A 17,964-nucleotide genomic window follows, 5' to 3' on the forward strand; every position below is an offset into this window, starting at 1 on the left:
GCTTATTGCGATTTTGCACAAGGAATGATTTTAGGCACCTGAGAATTTTAAAACAGAATTTTAATACATTTTAAACATTTGGGGAAATGTGTTTTTAAAAGGCACGTAATTTACCGCTTGACGAACTATTGGAGCGGGAAGTCAGGGGTTGTCTCTTTACTTCATCTGAGGCACAGGAAGGGGGAAACTCGAACCAGCGCTCACCTGGATGGCCTCCATCTTGAGTGGGCCAAGGTGAGCGCTCTAGGCTTTCTCCTCCCTAGCACTTCAAAAGCAGTGCTGGCGCGACCGCGCAGTGGGCGTGCCAAAGGCAAACCCGTCTGCGCCCGTCCGTGCCGGTCTCGCGCCTAGCGCCATGACCCCTGGTCGGCAGGCAGCAGGAACTCCACCAAGCTTGGTCTACGGTCGTGACTTTCTTCTGAGCTTTGATGCTGGAGGAAGGAAAGTGGGCTGCAATAGCGTGAGGCCGGATGAGGCCACACAGGGAGGCACTCAGGTATGCCCAGCTTGCCTCATGAGTCTCCCAGCCATCCTTTTAAGGCCAGTCCGGGTACTCACTAGCACTAACAAAGCTAAAGGGGAGGGCACGCTGAACAACATAAGTTGCCTGCTGATCAACGCCAGATCCCTGGTGAAACATAGTCTGGAGTGTGCCGAGATGATCCAGGACAAGGAGGTAAAAATCGCTTTCGTCACTGAGACCTGGACGGATGCGGCCTCTGGGCCAGATATAGTAAAAGCTACCCCTCCAGATTATCTCAGTTTTGTCTTAGACAGGCCTCGGAAAAAAGGAGGGGACCTGGCAGTCATCTACCATTCTTCAATCAAAGGGTCCTTCCAACCAGTGTTCTCCGAGACGTGTGAGGTCTTGGGTTTTAAGCTCATTCTGTCCGATCATCAATCCCTCAGGGGCTGCCTTCTTTATCGACCCCCCGGCACTAAGGCCCTGTTCCTAGACACAGTTGGCAGCCTCCTGGAGGAAGCCTTGTGCGCAAAATCCTTCACGGTCTTAGGAGATTTCAATTTCCATCTGGAGAACAGCTTAGACTCAGACACTATAGCCTTATCCGAGGTGATGCCTGGGGTGGGACTAACACAGGTGGTCACAGGGCCCACGCATTCGGCAGGCCACACCTTGGACGGACTATTTACAAACAATTCAGATCTGAAGTTTGTAAAGACTGATCCCGTCGCTTGGTCTGATCATGCCACAGTGCTGTTTAATATTTCTGTCATACCGCCTTACAGGGCAAGACAGGACAGGAAAACAGCTAGGACCTGTAGAACTTGGAACAAGATTGAAGGAAGCGTGTTTGAGGACCTTCTGGTGTCTTCCATGGTCCCTCTGCCATCAGACGTGAACAGAGCAGCGGCTGCTTACTCTAACTGGATTGACCGCTCCTTTAGCCCCACCAAAAAACTGTTGCCCTACCCGCACCGTTATGTCAGCCCCCTGTTCTCCGATGAACTCAGAGAATCTAAGCTGGTTTGCAAAAGACTCTAACGGACCTGGCGCAAAAACTATCTCGAGATAAACAAACAAAAACTTAAATCTAGCCAGGTGGTCTACAAAGACATGATCGATAAGGCCAAACGAGCATACTTCACCGACCGTATTAAGGGGGCTAAGAACTCGCCTAAGGAACTCTACCATACGGTCTCGAACCTGGCTATTTAAGGATAGCCAGTGATGACTCCACCTAGCGCTGAACTCTGCGAGAACTTAGCCAAGTTCTTCTTAAGCAAGGTCGAACACATCTTCACCTCACTTGAGCCTCATGTCCGGTAGAGCAGGCTAGAAGTCACACCCAGGAACCGCATAGCCAACACACAGGAGGCCAAACTTCTAGCATTTGGCCCGGTGATCTCCGAAGAAATTAAAAAACACCTACATGTCATAAAATCAGGCTCACCCCATGACCCTTGCCCGGAATCTGTGGCTGGCGGCAGTCCCTATAGCCGCCACCTTAGCTAATCTCTTCAATCAGATGTTTGAAGCAGGGGAATTTCCAGCGTGCTGGAAACGGGCTTCAATCGTCCCTCTGCTAAAGAAACCCACACTGGACATCGCCGATCCCAATAATTATCAGCCTATTGCCAGACTACCGTTGCCAGCTAAACTGATAGAAAAAGTTATGAACTCTCCGCTCTGCGCCTTCCTGGGAGCCACACATGGCCTGGATGTAGCGCAGCATGGGTTTAGGGAAGGACATAGCACCGAGACTGCCCTGATCAAATCAACCGAGGATATTAGGAGGGTGATGTGCGCAGGGGGCCGAGCGGCCCTGGTCCTCCTCGATCTGTCCGCAGCCTTTGACACGGTCCACCATAGTATTCTGGTGGACCGCTTGGAGGACTGCGAGATCCAGAGGAGGGCCCTGGGCATCCTGAAAGCCTTTCTTACTAACAGGGTCCAGGTGGTGACCCTGGGAGAGTTCGAGTCAAGACCATTCGAACTTCCCGGGGGGGTCCCCCAGGGATCCTCTTTAAGCCCCACCCTTTTTAATATATATGTCTCCTCTCTCGCCCCGGTAATCCGCTCATACGGATTTGAATTAACATCTTACGCAGATGATACTCAGATTGTGGTATCACTGCTTCCAGGGAGAGAGGATGGCGTGGCCTCCAAGTTTCAGGAATGTATGGCAGCAGTCAGTACCTGGATGGCCAGAAACTGCCTAAAATTGAACTCGTCCAAAACTGAGGTTTTGCTCTTCGGTTCCGAGTCCTAAGTGGTGGCCCGAAGAGATGGGGACTCTCCCCACTCCTGTAACTAAGGTCAAGAACTTGTGTGTCCTGATTGACAATAAGCTCTCCTTCAAACCCCAATTAAATGCACTGACCTCCTCCATTCACTGGTTGCTGAAAATCATCCGGAAGATTCTCCCCTTCCTACCGGATGAGTGCAAGAAAACGGTGGTGACGGCCCTCATGCTATCCCGCCTCGATTATTGCAATAGTTTATTCTTTGAGGCCCAACAAGGGCTGCTCAACAAACTGCAGGTTCTGCAGAACGCTGCAGCCCGTCTTATCACAGGCCTACCAAAGTTTGCCTCCGTCTCACGGGAACTGGTGAAGCTTCACTGGCTTCCAGTGCGGAAACAAATAACTTTCAAACCAGTGTGCATAGTCTTTAAGGCGCTTCATGGATTTGGCCCATCATTTCTACAACAGCACTTTCAGTGGTACAGACCGGGTAGGCATCTCGGGTCGGTCAGCCTGGGGCTGATTAGGACCCCTCGCATCAGGAAAGCACGCTGGGGGGGAAGAAGTTTTGTCCGAGGGGCAGCCATCGCCTGGAATGCCCTACCAACGGCTCTGAGACAGACCGCGGACTTGCAGGCCTTCCGGAAAAGCTTGAAAACGTGGCTGTTCACCAATTAGCCAGCAGTCCCAAGGCCAGGGGAGCTATCACTATAGCGCCAGGACACCGTGTGCTAACAGCGCTCTCTATAAGTGTTATAAATAAATAAACATACTGCAATACCAGTCAAATCGATCTGCTGGATGCTTCAGTTCAAAACATAATTTCCTATTTATTACATCTGCAGCGTTCCAATTTAGCGTACTCTTCCGTACGCTTACATCTTGCTGCAATAGGTGCATACCTACAGAACAGACCGCATCGGTTTCTGTTTAGAGTGCCTGTCATTAAAGCATTTATGGAGGGACTTAAAAGAAGCATTCCTCCAAGACTTCCGCCTGCTCCAGTGTGGAATTTTAACATTGTCCTTACAAGACTGATGGGTCCACCTTTGAGCTATTGCATAGATGTGAACTGCAATTTCTCACGTGGAAGGTAGCTTTCCTCGTAGCTATCTCATCACTGAGGAGAGTAGGTGAGCTTCAAGCACTAACCATAAAAGAACCATTTTTACAAGTACACCAAAACAAAGTAGTTCTTCAGACCAACCCTAAATTCCTTCCAAAGGTTATTTCTGCCTTTCATATCAACCAATCTGTTGAGTTGCATTTGTTCTTTCCTCAACCGGATTCTGTGGCACAACGCGCTTTGCACTCTTTAGATGTGAAAAGAGCACTACTTTACTATGTAGAAAGGACTGAACCTTTCTGCAAGACAAAACAACTGTTAGGCAATCCTGTATCGAAATCAGGTACTGCACGGTGGATAGTCAAGTGTATTTATACCTGCTTTGCAAAAGCAAAACGAACACTAACAATTCCCCTAGAGCGCACTTCACACACAAACTAGCAACTTTTATGGCATTCTTAGGGCATATACCCATAGATGACATCTGCAAAGCTGCAACATGGTCTACACCTCACACATTCACAAAACGCAATTGTATAGATGTGTTAGGAAGAAATTAAGCTAGTGTGGGACAAGCAGTTTTATGTACACTATTTCAGACGACTGCAACAGCTACAGGTAAGCCACCGCTTTGGGAGATAACTGCTGTATAGTCTATGCAAAGCATGTGATCTACAGTTCACATGCCTCGAACGGAAAATGCTACTTACCCAGTATTCATCTGTTCTTGGCATGTAGAGCTGTAGAGTCACAGGCGCCCACACGCCTCCCTGGGTACCTATACCTGTTGCTGTAGTATCTTACTTAGATACATAAATACATGGACGTCTCTTACTGCTCTTACTAACTCCATTATCACCCTCTGCGGCAACCAATCTAACAATGGAGCGGATGCCCATGCGCACTATCACCGAAAGCAGGAGTCACCTACCTCGTGACTGGAAAAGACTTCTTCGAACAAAAGCAAAGTGCAAACACCCGGACCCAACACTAGATGGCGGCCATGCAAAGCATTTGACTCTACAGCTCTACATGCCAAGAACAGATGCATACTGGGTAAGTCGCATTTCCCTTATCTGAGCACTATCTTACTAACGAGGTCCGTTGTATAGTCCCCAGCATGTCCCCTGGAAAAGCAGCAACTCAAACAGACTGTTACTTTTCAGTGGGAAACTCTGCCTGTTCATTGATTGATTGAGAATTGAGACCTTATAGTGGGCCCCTTTAAAGAGATTGTACTCTGCTAAAAGGTAAGAGTTAGATCTGTCACATTCACACTTTATTGCATTGATGTATTTGACTAGAATTTAGGTTAAAGCGGTATTTGGTGCAAATTTGCTCAGTGAATACTTCTCAGTACCTGAAGTGATGGATAGACAGCATTTTGATGCATTTTTGGTGGCGCGTGGAAGATTTCTGGTGAATTTGTTCTCTTCAAAAGAAATTTGCTTACATTACAAATCCATAGTTAGCCTATAAGCACTTTTAATGACAGCTACCTTCTTCTTTCACAGCAAACTGTGTGTGGTTTTGATCTGCTTCGAGCAAATGGGCATTCCTTTGTGTGCGATGTGAACGGTTTCAGCTTTGTTAAGAACTCCATGAAGTACTATGATGACTGTGCTAAAATCTTGGGGTAAGTCTGGATCCTGCATTACTTAAAAGTATCTGTTTTCTATGAGTATTAATGTCTAAGCCTGCTTTCTTTGAGCTTATAGGGACATACAGAATGGAACATTTAACTTTCAGATTCTTCATAAGAGAAGTACAAATATTCACTGTCTCCCAAAAACCTTCCTTAATTCCCTTCCGTAAACACTTTGCCATCCCTCTGTTTCTCTCTCTCTGCCCCTTATGTGTCTAGATTACTATGAATAGTTTACTTGTGTTGCTGTCGTACTAGAGTTACATTTGTAAATTGTTACCGGTGCCATTGTAACCTCTACATACCATCTTGTAGCTCTTATGCTGTGTAATTTGCTCAGATGCCCTTAAGACTTGATTTCCACTATATAAATATTCCAGATGAAATCAGTGCTGCCAAGTTTTAGTTTAATTATGTGTGATCTTGCCATGTTACCAATGCGTTTACAGCAACATTTGTCTTCCTTCTCTCTACTTTTGGGTTGGTCCTGCCTTCATCTGTGTTGTGAGCACAGCTATAATCAAAATGTCACTGCTATGCTTTGTGGCTTGGCTCCTGTGTCTGCTGAACCAGCCCTGCATTCACCTTGGCAATCAACATTCCTCTCAAAGTGTTGACTCAGCTGTTAAAGGCCCCTTTTCAGAGGATCTAACAAAAAGAGGGTTCCTTCTCCTGGGAGTAAATAATGCTTAAGATCCCAACTGGGGGATGATTTGCAATAAAGGAATGGGTTGCAGTGTTACGCTGATTACCAAATTTACAACTCAATATGTATGGACCATAAAGATATCATTAAAACCATGAGGCATACTTGTTAGTTAAAACATTTTCATACATTTATTAGAATAAGTAATCTTAGGTAGTAGTATGTACAAATCATATACACAATTTTATTCACACATTTAAAAAAGGTTTTCCAAGGAATAATTAAAAAATATTTAAAACTTCACTAATTTGGTACTTAAACATAAACATTACATAATCATATTCATAAAACAATTTTTTTTTTTACAAGAACGAAATTGTCGACGCGGCGTTTCGGTGCTTTTTTTCTATTCTGCACCTTCTTCAAGGACTCGTTCACAGCTTACTATTTTCCAGGTTTAGTCTTTCCTGGTTTCGTTGTTATAGGTATTTCTGAGCACGTATCCCTCTGCTCATGTTGCTTTCATTCTTTACTACTTGTTTCTGTGATGTGTTGAAAAACTTTCCTCGGGTTTTGAAGAAAATGGACCAACTTCAATCCGATCCTATTTCCTTGATCGTTGTAGTAGTAGGGGGGACGCCTCTGGGAGCTACCTTATGCTATTCCGTCCACCTCTTTCACTCTCTGTAGACAGGAATCTTTTAAGCGGTTAACTCTTGCATGTATTCATCATGGAATCAAGGGTCACTTTCTTTAAGCTTTTTTTAAAATTAGCTGTTCACTTTATAGCTAGTAGCTGATCTGCGTGGCGTCGTCCTCCTCCCAAGGTTGGTTTCGAATCTCTTTTCAGAGGAGACAGCCAGCAGAGAACACCAGTATTGTGGAGTAACAGCGATTTACGGGGCCCTCTCCTCTGAGCTTACAGCAGCAGGGTTTTATGTGCTTGTCTGCATAGCTATATGCTGGATAACTGAAATTCCTGCAGTTGAATGGACACATGTGCTGCATGCCGACAAGGGACAACTGGTGCACAGCCTGCGTTTACTGGAGTCTGTCACTTAATGTCCAACTTAAGTGTCATACTGCTAGGGATAGGCAGTTACCCAAAAGGGAGATGGAGACATAAAGGCACACAGTTAACTGTTGGTATCAACTCTTCAAGAGCTGTTAGTTCAGTTGTTTCCCCATAAGGCTCATGACAAGAACTCTAGTGTCATAACACACCACAAGAAAAGATATGAGCTGGTAGAAAGTTGTATGTGTGCAGCACACATGTTCGTAAAATTATCAGGGAGGAGGAGCTGTACCTGTGTTAACAGTCAAGATCAGAGACAATGTCTCAAGGCTAGGACCAGACTTGGCCATCATAGAAATTGGTGTTTTGCAGCATGAAACTTTTTTGGATTCACATTCTGCACATTACTCTGCTGTCTATTGATTGAATCCAGCAATGTCCTCCCCTTCTTTTTGTCAGGCCTTGTCAACCATTAGGTACTTAGTCTTCAGATGTTTTTTCCTGCTATTGAGTCTGGAATCAAAGGACATGGCATCTCATCAATGAGTATTGAAATCCGAAGACAATACAAAAAAAAGCAGCAAGAGAGAAGGAGCATTGATGGCTATGACAGAGGATGTTAAGACAGAGCAGAAGACACCAAAAACAACTGAAAATCATGTTTTTTTTTTTCATGGAAATGTCTACCCCGTGGCCGGAGAATGCATAGTCAGGGTGGTGATTTACCCCGAACCTCAGAACAAACCAACAAGAGATGGAAAACATACTATTTAGGTTCTGCTGGAAGTGAAGCTCCCACAGAAGGACCAGTATGCAACTTGTACCTGGCTAATGACCACAAGTCGAAAGGTTACAAGGCTTTTCCCTATAGGACATTCACGGTACAGGAAAAGAAGAAGTGGATGCCCTACGTGGTGATTTAGTCAAAGCAGAGCTTACTGAAGTATCTGAAGATATCAAGCAACTAAGAGGTCAAGGAAGGAATGGAGTCGAAATTAGACTAAGAATTCACCGTCGTAGAATCTGCATACAACTAACCACGGAAAGACAAATCGAGATGGTGGAGGAAGGACCAGTCAGATGTCTAAAGACTCAGTGAAGTCCTTCTCGATCTCGAGCTCGGAGAATGCAGGCAAATACAGGGTGATGGAATGAACACCCTTCCATTTAGGAGAACAGTGCAGTGCCAAGTACCCTTGCTCTAATAACCACAGTTTCTGCAATCTCTCCCTGAAAACAGCGTCTCCTGCAGCTCCTGTAATGTCTTTCTGTGCAAGAACACTCTATGGGGCAGAAGAGAAAGACATTGGGTGCACCTAAAGATGCCTCAACAGCCATCCACCGAGATGCTGAATATCTTTGGCGAGCAAGGCCTCTCTGTGATGAGACCAAGAATGAGTCACTCTCTGCAGTACTGGCACATTAGACGATGCCAGTCCTCAGACCATGTCTTCAAAGTGCCACAGCGGGGAAGGAACTCGAATGAACACCTTGGACTTTGATGCCTTTGGGACAGAAAACAAACACAACACTGAGCATCGCATGAGTACTACCCCTGACACTGAGCGCTACTCTAAAGCTCTACCTATTTAAACACCTTAGTACATAGGCAGAGCCCTGCTCAAGAGGGAATTTGGCACTCAGCCCGAACACTCAAAGAAAAATACTATGGTGTCTGGTGTGCCTTCGCAGACAAGGCTTGGAATGTTGAATGGGCTTCCAAGGAGAGATCCAAGCAACCCACTTTAAAAGACTAGCAAAAAAAACTGGATGCTAGGAAATAAATACTTTTTATCCATCCTTACACTGGAACAATTTCCTCGAAGCTACCTCAGGGGAAAGTTTCCAGTAATGTGCCTTTGTGGATCCTAGACACCCAGTGCTTAAAGGGCTCAAGGACAAGGCCACAAGACCTCCACCATTGCTTTTTACTCACCGGGCACTCACATTCACTTCCACTGCACCCAACACCTCCACTGCCTCCTGCACATGCAGTCTCCACCCCTCCAGCTTCACTGGCATCGCCAGAGGAATCAGTCCACTCTTTCTCTGACACTGAGTGCCATTATGTGGAGTAAGACCCTATGATCAACCTGTAGAGGCAGGAGCTTGGGACGATTCTTTGGATAATTATAATGTTGACTCACCAGGCAAACCAGACTTTGAGCCTTATCCCACCAAGCCATCTCCCTCAGATGAACATGCAGTTTTTTAGAGGGAGGCTCGTCATCATCATCATAAGGTTGAGATTCACACTATTTAAGATGGTGATGACTTCTTAGTGGAGACCTGCTCAAACATTTAACGTGCCATTCATGTTCTACCATTGCTCAAGGAGATGCTCAGGACTGCTCTGGAGTTCTTAGGGAAACTGTAGGTTCGAGGCATATGGGCTGCAGACCCCACACTAGTGCATAGATCGCCATCTGGTGGTGGACCCGGATGAATACACTTTGTGGTTGGTTTAGAAGAGTCTTTGTTTGGTAGATGACTCCTCCTGTAGAGCGTAGTGCGCCTGGGCATCAACTCCATCTTCAGATTGTTTTTTTCCGCCTTCGCGCTCGTATGTGTTTATCGTTCGGTCCTGTTACCGATCTCCTTTTGACTTCCAGTCCTACATCATACCATCGGTATCGTCTTCGATCGTAATTCCAGTTACCCGCGTCGAAGAAAGGCTTGCGCTTCTCGATTCCAGCGTTCGTCAGGCTCAATTGCGCCTTTGGGCCTTTGGCTCATAGAAAGAACACCCTTCAAGAAGTGCCCTCAGTGTGTACACAAATTCCCCACACTGACCTACATGAGGTTTGCAATCTGTGCTTGTCCCCAGAGCACAAGAGTCGAGATTGCCAGGCCTGCGCTTCGTTGCGGTACAAGAAAACCATCAGAGACGGTCGAGCTCAAAGAGTCATGGCGCAGTCCTCTTCATCGACACCAGACTTCATCATAGACGAGGCTCCAATCGATCTCGAGCCCGAAGAACAACAGCGAGACAACATCGTTTCCGAAGCAGAGGATTCAGCTTCTGGAGCCGAAGGACAATCAGAAGACAACGATCTTCTTTCAGCTGGTCAACAGGTCGTGAGTACAAGTGTCGACCCTGTTCACACCCCCATACCGGGACAGGCTTCGGTTCCACCTCCACCTCCGGGTCCAGGTGCACACCGACCAAAACGTTCAGATGCCCCGCCTTCTGGCTTGGCAACAAAGAATCCAAAAAAGCCTCCAGTTGACTTGGGCTCCAGGCAGTCTTTCGGTCTCGACAAGCAAAAAGTCCTAAAACTAACTACGGCACCGAAGCAGACCTCGGTACCGAAACCGGTCGAGACGAAAACAAGCTCCGCACCGAAGGCAGTTCCCAAGCCTATTGAACCAAAGTCAACTCCGGTTCCGAAAAAAAGTCAACCCGAAGCCCATCTCGGCTCCAAAGGTCGATGATCCCAAATGGGCTTCGGGACCAATAATTCCGGATCCGAAAAGCTTGGATCCGAAAAAGAAACACGACACCAAGTCTTCGGATCCGAAACCAAGATCTTCTCCAAAGACTGCAATAGACACTGTAAAACCTTCTAAATAATTCCGTCCCAAACAAGACAAGTCGGCGCCAAAAAAGGATAGTTGCACAGAAGAGCTTTTCCGCCCAGATCCAAAACAAAAGACTCTTCAAATTCATCCGAAGACTGGACATATAATTACAGTGCCTGAAAAGAGGAAAATGGACTCTCCCAAGCCACCTCCAGTTCCTCTCAAAAAACATGCTCGAACTTCCCCCATAAGAATTTCTTCACCATTGCCAGGGATACCACTTGACATTTCCCCTGCGCACTCACCATCCACCACGCATAGCCCTACACCAGAGGATGATGATGATGATGATGATGATGATGATGATGATGAAGAGAATTATTCACAGGGGGTAGAAAGTGAGCAACACATAGATGTCACAGATGACCCAGACAATATTCCTGGGCCATCAGATGATCCTTGGGAAGATTATAACGCGCCAGATGCACCAGATCTGCCACAAGAAGATGCATACCTTTCTAGACCATCTCCTCCAGATGACACTATTGGGTTTACGCAGCTTATTCATAGAGCAGCCACTTTTCATGGGGTGGATTTACATACAGATCCAGTAAACGAAGACTTCCTTATGGATACATTACTGTCATCACACAAAACCACAACAACATTACCAATACTTAATGGTGTAATAAAACATGCACCAGAGGTATTTAAAGACCCCGTCAGAGTCAGGGTAATCAACCCCCGACTAGAAAAAAAGTATAAAGCGGCTCCAACTGACCCAGCATACATCAAGGGTCAGCTGCCTTTAGACTCATTAGTAGTCTCAAATGAGGAAAAGAGCTAACTCGCAGACAACAAGGGATGCTCCAACCCCTGATAAGGAGTCCAAGCTTTTAGATGCCTCAGGGAAACACGCCATCTCACAAGCAGCCAATGTCTGGATAATTTGTAACTCTCAAGCTTTGTTAGCAAGATATGATCAAGTTCATTATGATGAGCTAGAGACACTTATGCAACATTTGCCAGACAATATAAAGCCAGGGCTTCTGACTTAATACATGAAGGCAAGGTCATTACCAATACCTCAATCCGCTGTGCGTTAGATGCTGCCGACACAGCCTCTAGAGCAATAAATACAGGAGTACTGTTACGTAGACATGCCTGGTTAAGCATCTCTGGGTTCAAGCCAGAAGTACAGGTCAGTATCCTAAATCAACCTTTTGACCAGCAACATCTTTTTGGTCCTACAGTTGATAATGCACTAGAGAAAATGAAAAAAGATACGGACACAGCAAAATACATGGGAGCCTTACAAACTCAGACCCACCGCGCGTCTTTTCGTCGCTCCTCTTACAGGGGCACCTCTAAAGGTTTTCAAACAGACAACACCTCCTCTTCTTATAAAGCGCCCACCCATACCTCGCCCAGTAGAGGTTATTACAGAGGAGGATATAGAGGTAACAACAATAAAGGTAGAGGCAGAGGCAACAACCACTGCAATGCCTCCACTCCCAAACAGTGACTTCTCTACCACCCCCCCCCCCGACCATTCCACTCCTGTCGGGGGGAGATTACAACAGTTCCTACCTGCCTGGAACTCCATCACCACAGACAGGTGGGTAAGACAAATAGAATAGTTCAGTCAGGTTATTGCCTGGAGCTCACTTCCACTCCTCCAACAATACCACCCAGACAGCGTCCCATGTCACAGGAGCATCTCACTCTCCTAAAACAAGAGGTTGCATCTCTACTGCAAAAGAATGCAATAAAATCAGTTCCAAAACACCATCAAAACACAGGAGTTTACTCCTTATACTTTCTCATCCCCAAAAAGGACGGTTCCCTCAGACCTATACTAGATCTGAGGCCCCTAAACCCTTTATATACAGTCCGACCACTTCCATATGGTCATGTTACAGCAGGTTCTGCCTCTGTTAAAACAAGGCGACTTCCTTGCCACATTAGATCTCAAGGACGCCTACTTCCACATTCCCATCCATCAAGCTCACAGAAAGTATCTCGGTTCGTACTAGACGATCAACATTACCAGTTCAAAGTACTCCCTTTCGGAGTAACTACAGCACCTTAAATTTTCACAAAGTGTCTAGCAGTAGTAGCAGCACACTTAAGAAGGGACAAAATTCATATCTTCCCATACCTAGACGACTGGCTAATAAAATCCAAGTCATACCTCCAGTGTGCAGCACACACATCAGACCATTTGCCTGCTACACAAGCTAGGATTCACAATAAATCAAAAAAAGTCTCTTCTCCAACCATCCCTGTCTCAACAGTATCTGGGTGCCACAATAGATACCTCCAAAGCAATTGCATCCCCTAATCCAACAAGGATACAAAGTATGCAAGCTCTAATACAAAAATTCCAGCCACAACACTCACTACCAGTTCGAGTGTTCATGCAATTAAATGGAATGATGGCATCTTGCATCTTCATAGTGCCACAAGCAAGACTCCAAATGCGCCGCCTTCAGGAGTGCTTAGCAAGTCAATGGAATCTGGTTCAACAACAATTAAAAGATCTGGTGGTGGTGGCCGACCGGACAGATCGCTATCTGCAGTGGTGGAACACCAAAAACCTTTCCATGGGCCGGCCGTTGATAGACCCTGTTCCACAAGTGGTGCTAACCACAGCCGCATCTCTCACAGGATGGGGAGCACATTTGGAAGAACACACAGTACAGGGCACATGGACACTGCAACAAAAGCTACTCCACATAAATCATCTAGAGTTGCTAGCAATTTTTCTAGCTCTAAAATCGTTTCAGCATTACCTATCAGGCAAGGCTGTATTAGTCCGTACAGACAATATGACAGCCATGTATTACATCCAAAAACAGGGGGAACACAATCCTTACAGCTCTCCCGGCTGGCACAGAGCATATGGAGGTGGGCCATTGCTCAAAAAATCTTTCTATTAGCAGAACATCTACCAGGAGTTCACAGTCAAGTTGCAGATCTGTTAAGTTGTCAAAGACAACAGATACACGAGTGGGAACTTAATCCTCAAGTTCTTCAACCTTTCGTTCACGAGTGGGGCCAACCAGAGATAGATATGTTCGCCACACACCGCATCTCCAAATGCCCAAGCTTCGCCGCCAGATATCCACACCCATTGTCCAAAGACAATGCGATATGGATGAGTTGGTCAAACAAATTTGCATATGCTTTTCCACCTCACCCACTATGGAACGCAAGCTACAGCAACATTCCCTCACATTGATTCTCATAGCACCAACATGGGCAAGACAACCGTGGTACACCCCACCACTAGAACTCTCGGTAGTACCACATAAAAAATTAAAACTCTCTCCACATCTACTAACACAGAACCATGGAGAGATCATGCATCCAGACCCAGCGACATAGCGATTTGGCTCCTGAGGTCTTAGAATTTGGATACCTCAATCTTCCACCTGATTGCATGAATGTTATAAAAGAAGCTAGAATCCCCACCACTATAGCATGCTATGCAGCCAAGTGGAAAAGATTTGTTGTGTATTGCACAGTAACAAAATTAACCCACTAGATGTTTCTATACAAAAGATCATATGTTATCTGCTCCATCTACAAGAATGTAGTTTAGCGTACTCATCAATCAGATTACATCTTGCTGCTATATAGCAGCTTACCTTCAAAACAGACATCTGTCATTATTTAGAGTACCTGCCATCAAAGCATTTATGGAAGGACTCAAAAGAATGATTCCTCCCAGGATACCACCCTCCCCTTTATGGAATTTAAATATTGTTCTCGCAAGACTTAAGGGTCCTCCATTTGAACCCTTGCATAAGTGTGAATTACAGTTCCTTACATGGAAAGTTGCTTTTTTATTTGCTATTACCTCACTCAGAACAGTAAGTGAGATCCAGGCATTAACAATTCAAGAACCATTCAAACAACTCCATCACAACAAAGTGGTTCTTAAAACAAACCCAAAATTCCTTCGAAAGGTCATTTCACCGTTCCACCTCAATCAATCTATTGAGTTGCCAGTATTCTTTTCTCAACTACAAACAGCTGCGGAAAGAGATCTACATACATTAGATGTAAAAAGAGTGCTCCTCTACTACATTGATAAGACAAAACCATTACATAAAACAAAACAATTGTTAGTGTTCTTTTCTCCTCCACATAAAGGTAATCCCATCTCAAAAGCTGGGATTGCAAGGTGGATTGTTAAGTGCATTCACATTTGTTACCAAAAAGCAAAACACACTCTATCCATTCACCCTAGGGCTGATTCCACCTGTAAATTAGGGGCATCTATGGCATTTCTAGGAAATATACCCCTCGATGATATCTGCAAAGCAGCTACATAGTCTACACCGAACACATTTACAAAACACTACTGTGTAGATGTGCAGGCAAAACAACAAGCTAGTGTGGGCCAGGCTGTACTCAAAACATTATTTCAAACTGCTGCAACAGAAACCGGTGGTCGCCGCTACAGTAGAAAACTGCTATGCAATCTATGCACTAGTGTTTGGTCTGCAGCCCATATACCTCTTACAGAAAATGCTGCTTACCAGTATGCATCTGTTATCCAGTATTATGGGTGTCTTTCATAGATTCACATGCCTGAATCATTCCCCGTCGTCGAGATGGGAGCCCCGGTACTAGAAAAGTAATGTCCTATAGACATACAGAGAGAAAAGTAGGCCTAAAGGCTTTGCCTTAGTAGCCTATCTATGTCCTTTTGTAAAAAGGACCAAATCCTGAAGGTAGCCAATCAGCTACCACCTCCCTCTAGAACCTTCCTGCCAGGAGCCTCAGTCTCTCAGATTTTCTACCGCACGTTGTGCTAGGGAGTCCCCACCTGAGCTCTCCTCAGGTTTCTTGGATTTATCTCTTTTCTACAAAAAACTTGGATTATTTGCTTCAACAATGGCTGAACAACAGAAGAAAGGACTGTTTAGAGCCTGTTCATCTTGTGGTAAGAAGAGACTGCACGTCGATGACAAGCATGAAACTTGCCTCTACTGTCTTTACCCTGATCATTCTCCAAAAGAATGTAGGATTTGTAGAACATTCTCTACAAAGACTCTTAAAGACAGAGAAGGAAGACTGCTCCTCTGGTTGAACAGACTCAAAACCAGAGATGATGATGTACTGTCCTCGGAGGGCAGTGAAATGGCTTCAGTTTCTTCGAAACTGTCCTTGAAGAGGCCAAGGGATGCTTCCCCTAGCCATTCAGACGTTCCTCATAAAAAGACTGCCACAAAGTCTTCTGAGGTAAGATCTGACACGTCTGTGAAGGATGCCTCCACCTTCAGAAAGCCAACGCAGTCCTCGTCGTTGAGTTCGTTGACTTTTTCTTCGAGAAAAACCACCTATGTCACCACGTCGCCGACGACAGTATCGACGACGATGGCGTCGTCGGCCTTCTCTTCGACGACGACGACCACCCAATCGTCGACGATGGGTAAGCCACTGTCCTCGATTATACTGATTAAAAAGCAGTCGACGTTCATCAAGGAACCGTCGACGAAGATACCATCGACGTCAGGCACACCGTCGACGAAGTCATCGACGACGGTAGGAGTACCGTCGACGCCAAAGTCACCGTCGAAGGCACCGTCGACGACTAAAACACCGTCGTCGACGAGAGCGGCGACGACAACGAAAGCACCGTCGACGACCACATCGTCGTCGACGAGGACACCGTCGACGACCGCACCGCTGACGACAACATCGCCGACGACCGCATCGTCGACGAAGGAACCGGCGACGACCGCCTCGTCGACGCATGAGAAACGATCGACGCCGTCGACACCGTCGACGATCTCATCGTCGACGACAACATCGTCGACGCCATGGAAAAAAGCGGAGTTAATTCCATCTAAAAAGGTTACCAAACTCCCTATTACGCCAGATTTGACATCGCCCAGTAGGGTTCAAAAACTGCCCCCATCTTGCCTGTTACAAGATGATGAATCAGAAGACGACCAATTCGATCAGGCTACTAGTCCGTCGGATCTCAATGTAAAATGCCAGAGTACAGACGATGATGGAGATGAGGTCATTTTTACAGAAGAAACTGTTCAGGCTCAAGTGCATACTCAAGTTACTCCAATGATATGCCTTCCAGCTGCGATAGTCACTGATCTTCAATTTTTAATCGACGACTACAAGAAACGATTCCCAGAATCGTCAGCGGCCCCTTCCACGGAGAAATCTCAAGTGTCAACCAAACCACAACAATCTCCAAAGTCAAGACCACCACCTTTGGACTTTTCTCAAGACAGGGAAACAGTTCATAACATCCAATCTTCTGATGAGGAAGAGGATGTACCTGAAGAAGGAGAGGTTCGAGACGACCTGTCACATAACAGAGACGATGAGGATTATGTCGCTCATTCTCCAGCCACTCCAGAACCCAACACTTCAGACTCTCCACCAGTGGATATCGGCAGATTCCACAATTTAATAGACAGAGCTGCCACTAGATTCCACATGACCATGGAATCAAAAGAAACAGATTGTTTCTTATATGACTTTAAAGATCCTATAAAAAAGGCGGCTAGATCAATTCCCATAATAGATCACATCTGGGAACAAGGTCAGCAACTCATGCAAACTCCTGCATCGGTTTCAATAGTGGTGCCTAGACTGGATAAAAAGTATAGGGCACCGTCAACTGCACCTACATGCCTTAATGGACACCCCAAGCCGGATTCGGTTGTCACCCAAGCCGCTCAAAAGAATTCCAGAAACCCATCCTCGCCACTGTCAGCACCACCAGACAAGGAGGGCAGAAAATTGGATGGCATCGGCAAACGTTTCTCCACAACGTCAGCTATGACGGTCATAGTGGTCAACGCCATTGCTCTGCTAGGCAGATGCAATAGACAATTATGGGAAGATATCGTTCCATATCTAGCGGATGTACCCGAAGACTTGAAGGATGAGGTTCAGTCACTCCTTAAAGAAGGACAAATGTCAGCGTCGGAGATCATTGATTCCGCTGTAGATGTCGCCATGACAGGCTTCAGACAGCTGGCAGGCGCAGCGGTTTTGCGCAGACAAGGATGGCTCAAAGCGACATCCTTCCGACAAGAGGTCCAAACCAAAGTTTTGGATATGCCCTATGACGGACAACATCTATTTGGGGAAAAAATAGATGAGGCCTTGCAGACGATCAAGAAAGACACTGACACTGCAAGAGCTCTCGGGACTTTACAATTCAAGAACCAGTCCTTTCGAGGGCACAGAGGTAGGGGTCAGCCCTCATACAGAGGATCATACCAAGGAAAATCCTCTTATTCCTACAATCAAAATCGCTCACAATATCCGCAGCGACAGCAGCAACAAGGTCGTCAGACCTCCTACGGGAGATCGAA

At 45.9% G+C, this 17,964-nt stretch overlaps 1 protein-coding gene across 21 annotated transcripts in view; it reads left to right on the plus strand.

Annotated features, from left to right (window-relative positions):
* Positions 1-17,964, plus strand: part of PPIP5K1 (diphosphoinositol pentakisphosphate kinase 1) — a 1,366,868-nt gene that overhangs the window by 367,963 nt on the left and 980,941 nt on the right. For all 21 annotated transcript variants that reach the window (XM_078683299.1, XM_078683308.1, XM_078683288.1 and 18 more), the window contains one exon: positions 5,287-5,408. In XM_078683299.1, coding sequence (XP_078539425.1) covers positions 5,287-5,408 — 122 coding nt within the window. The remainder of the gene's footprint in view (positions 1-5,286; positions 5,409-17,964) is intronic.

The sequence above is a fragment of the Lissotriton helveticus genome, chromosome 3_1, assembly GCF_964261635.1.
Source record: "Lissotriton helveticus chromosome 3_1, aLisHel1.1, whole genome shotgun sequence".
Lineage (NCBI taxonomy): Eukaryota > Metazoa > Chordata > Amphibia > Caudata > Salamandridae > Lissotriton > Lissotriton helveticus.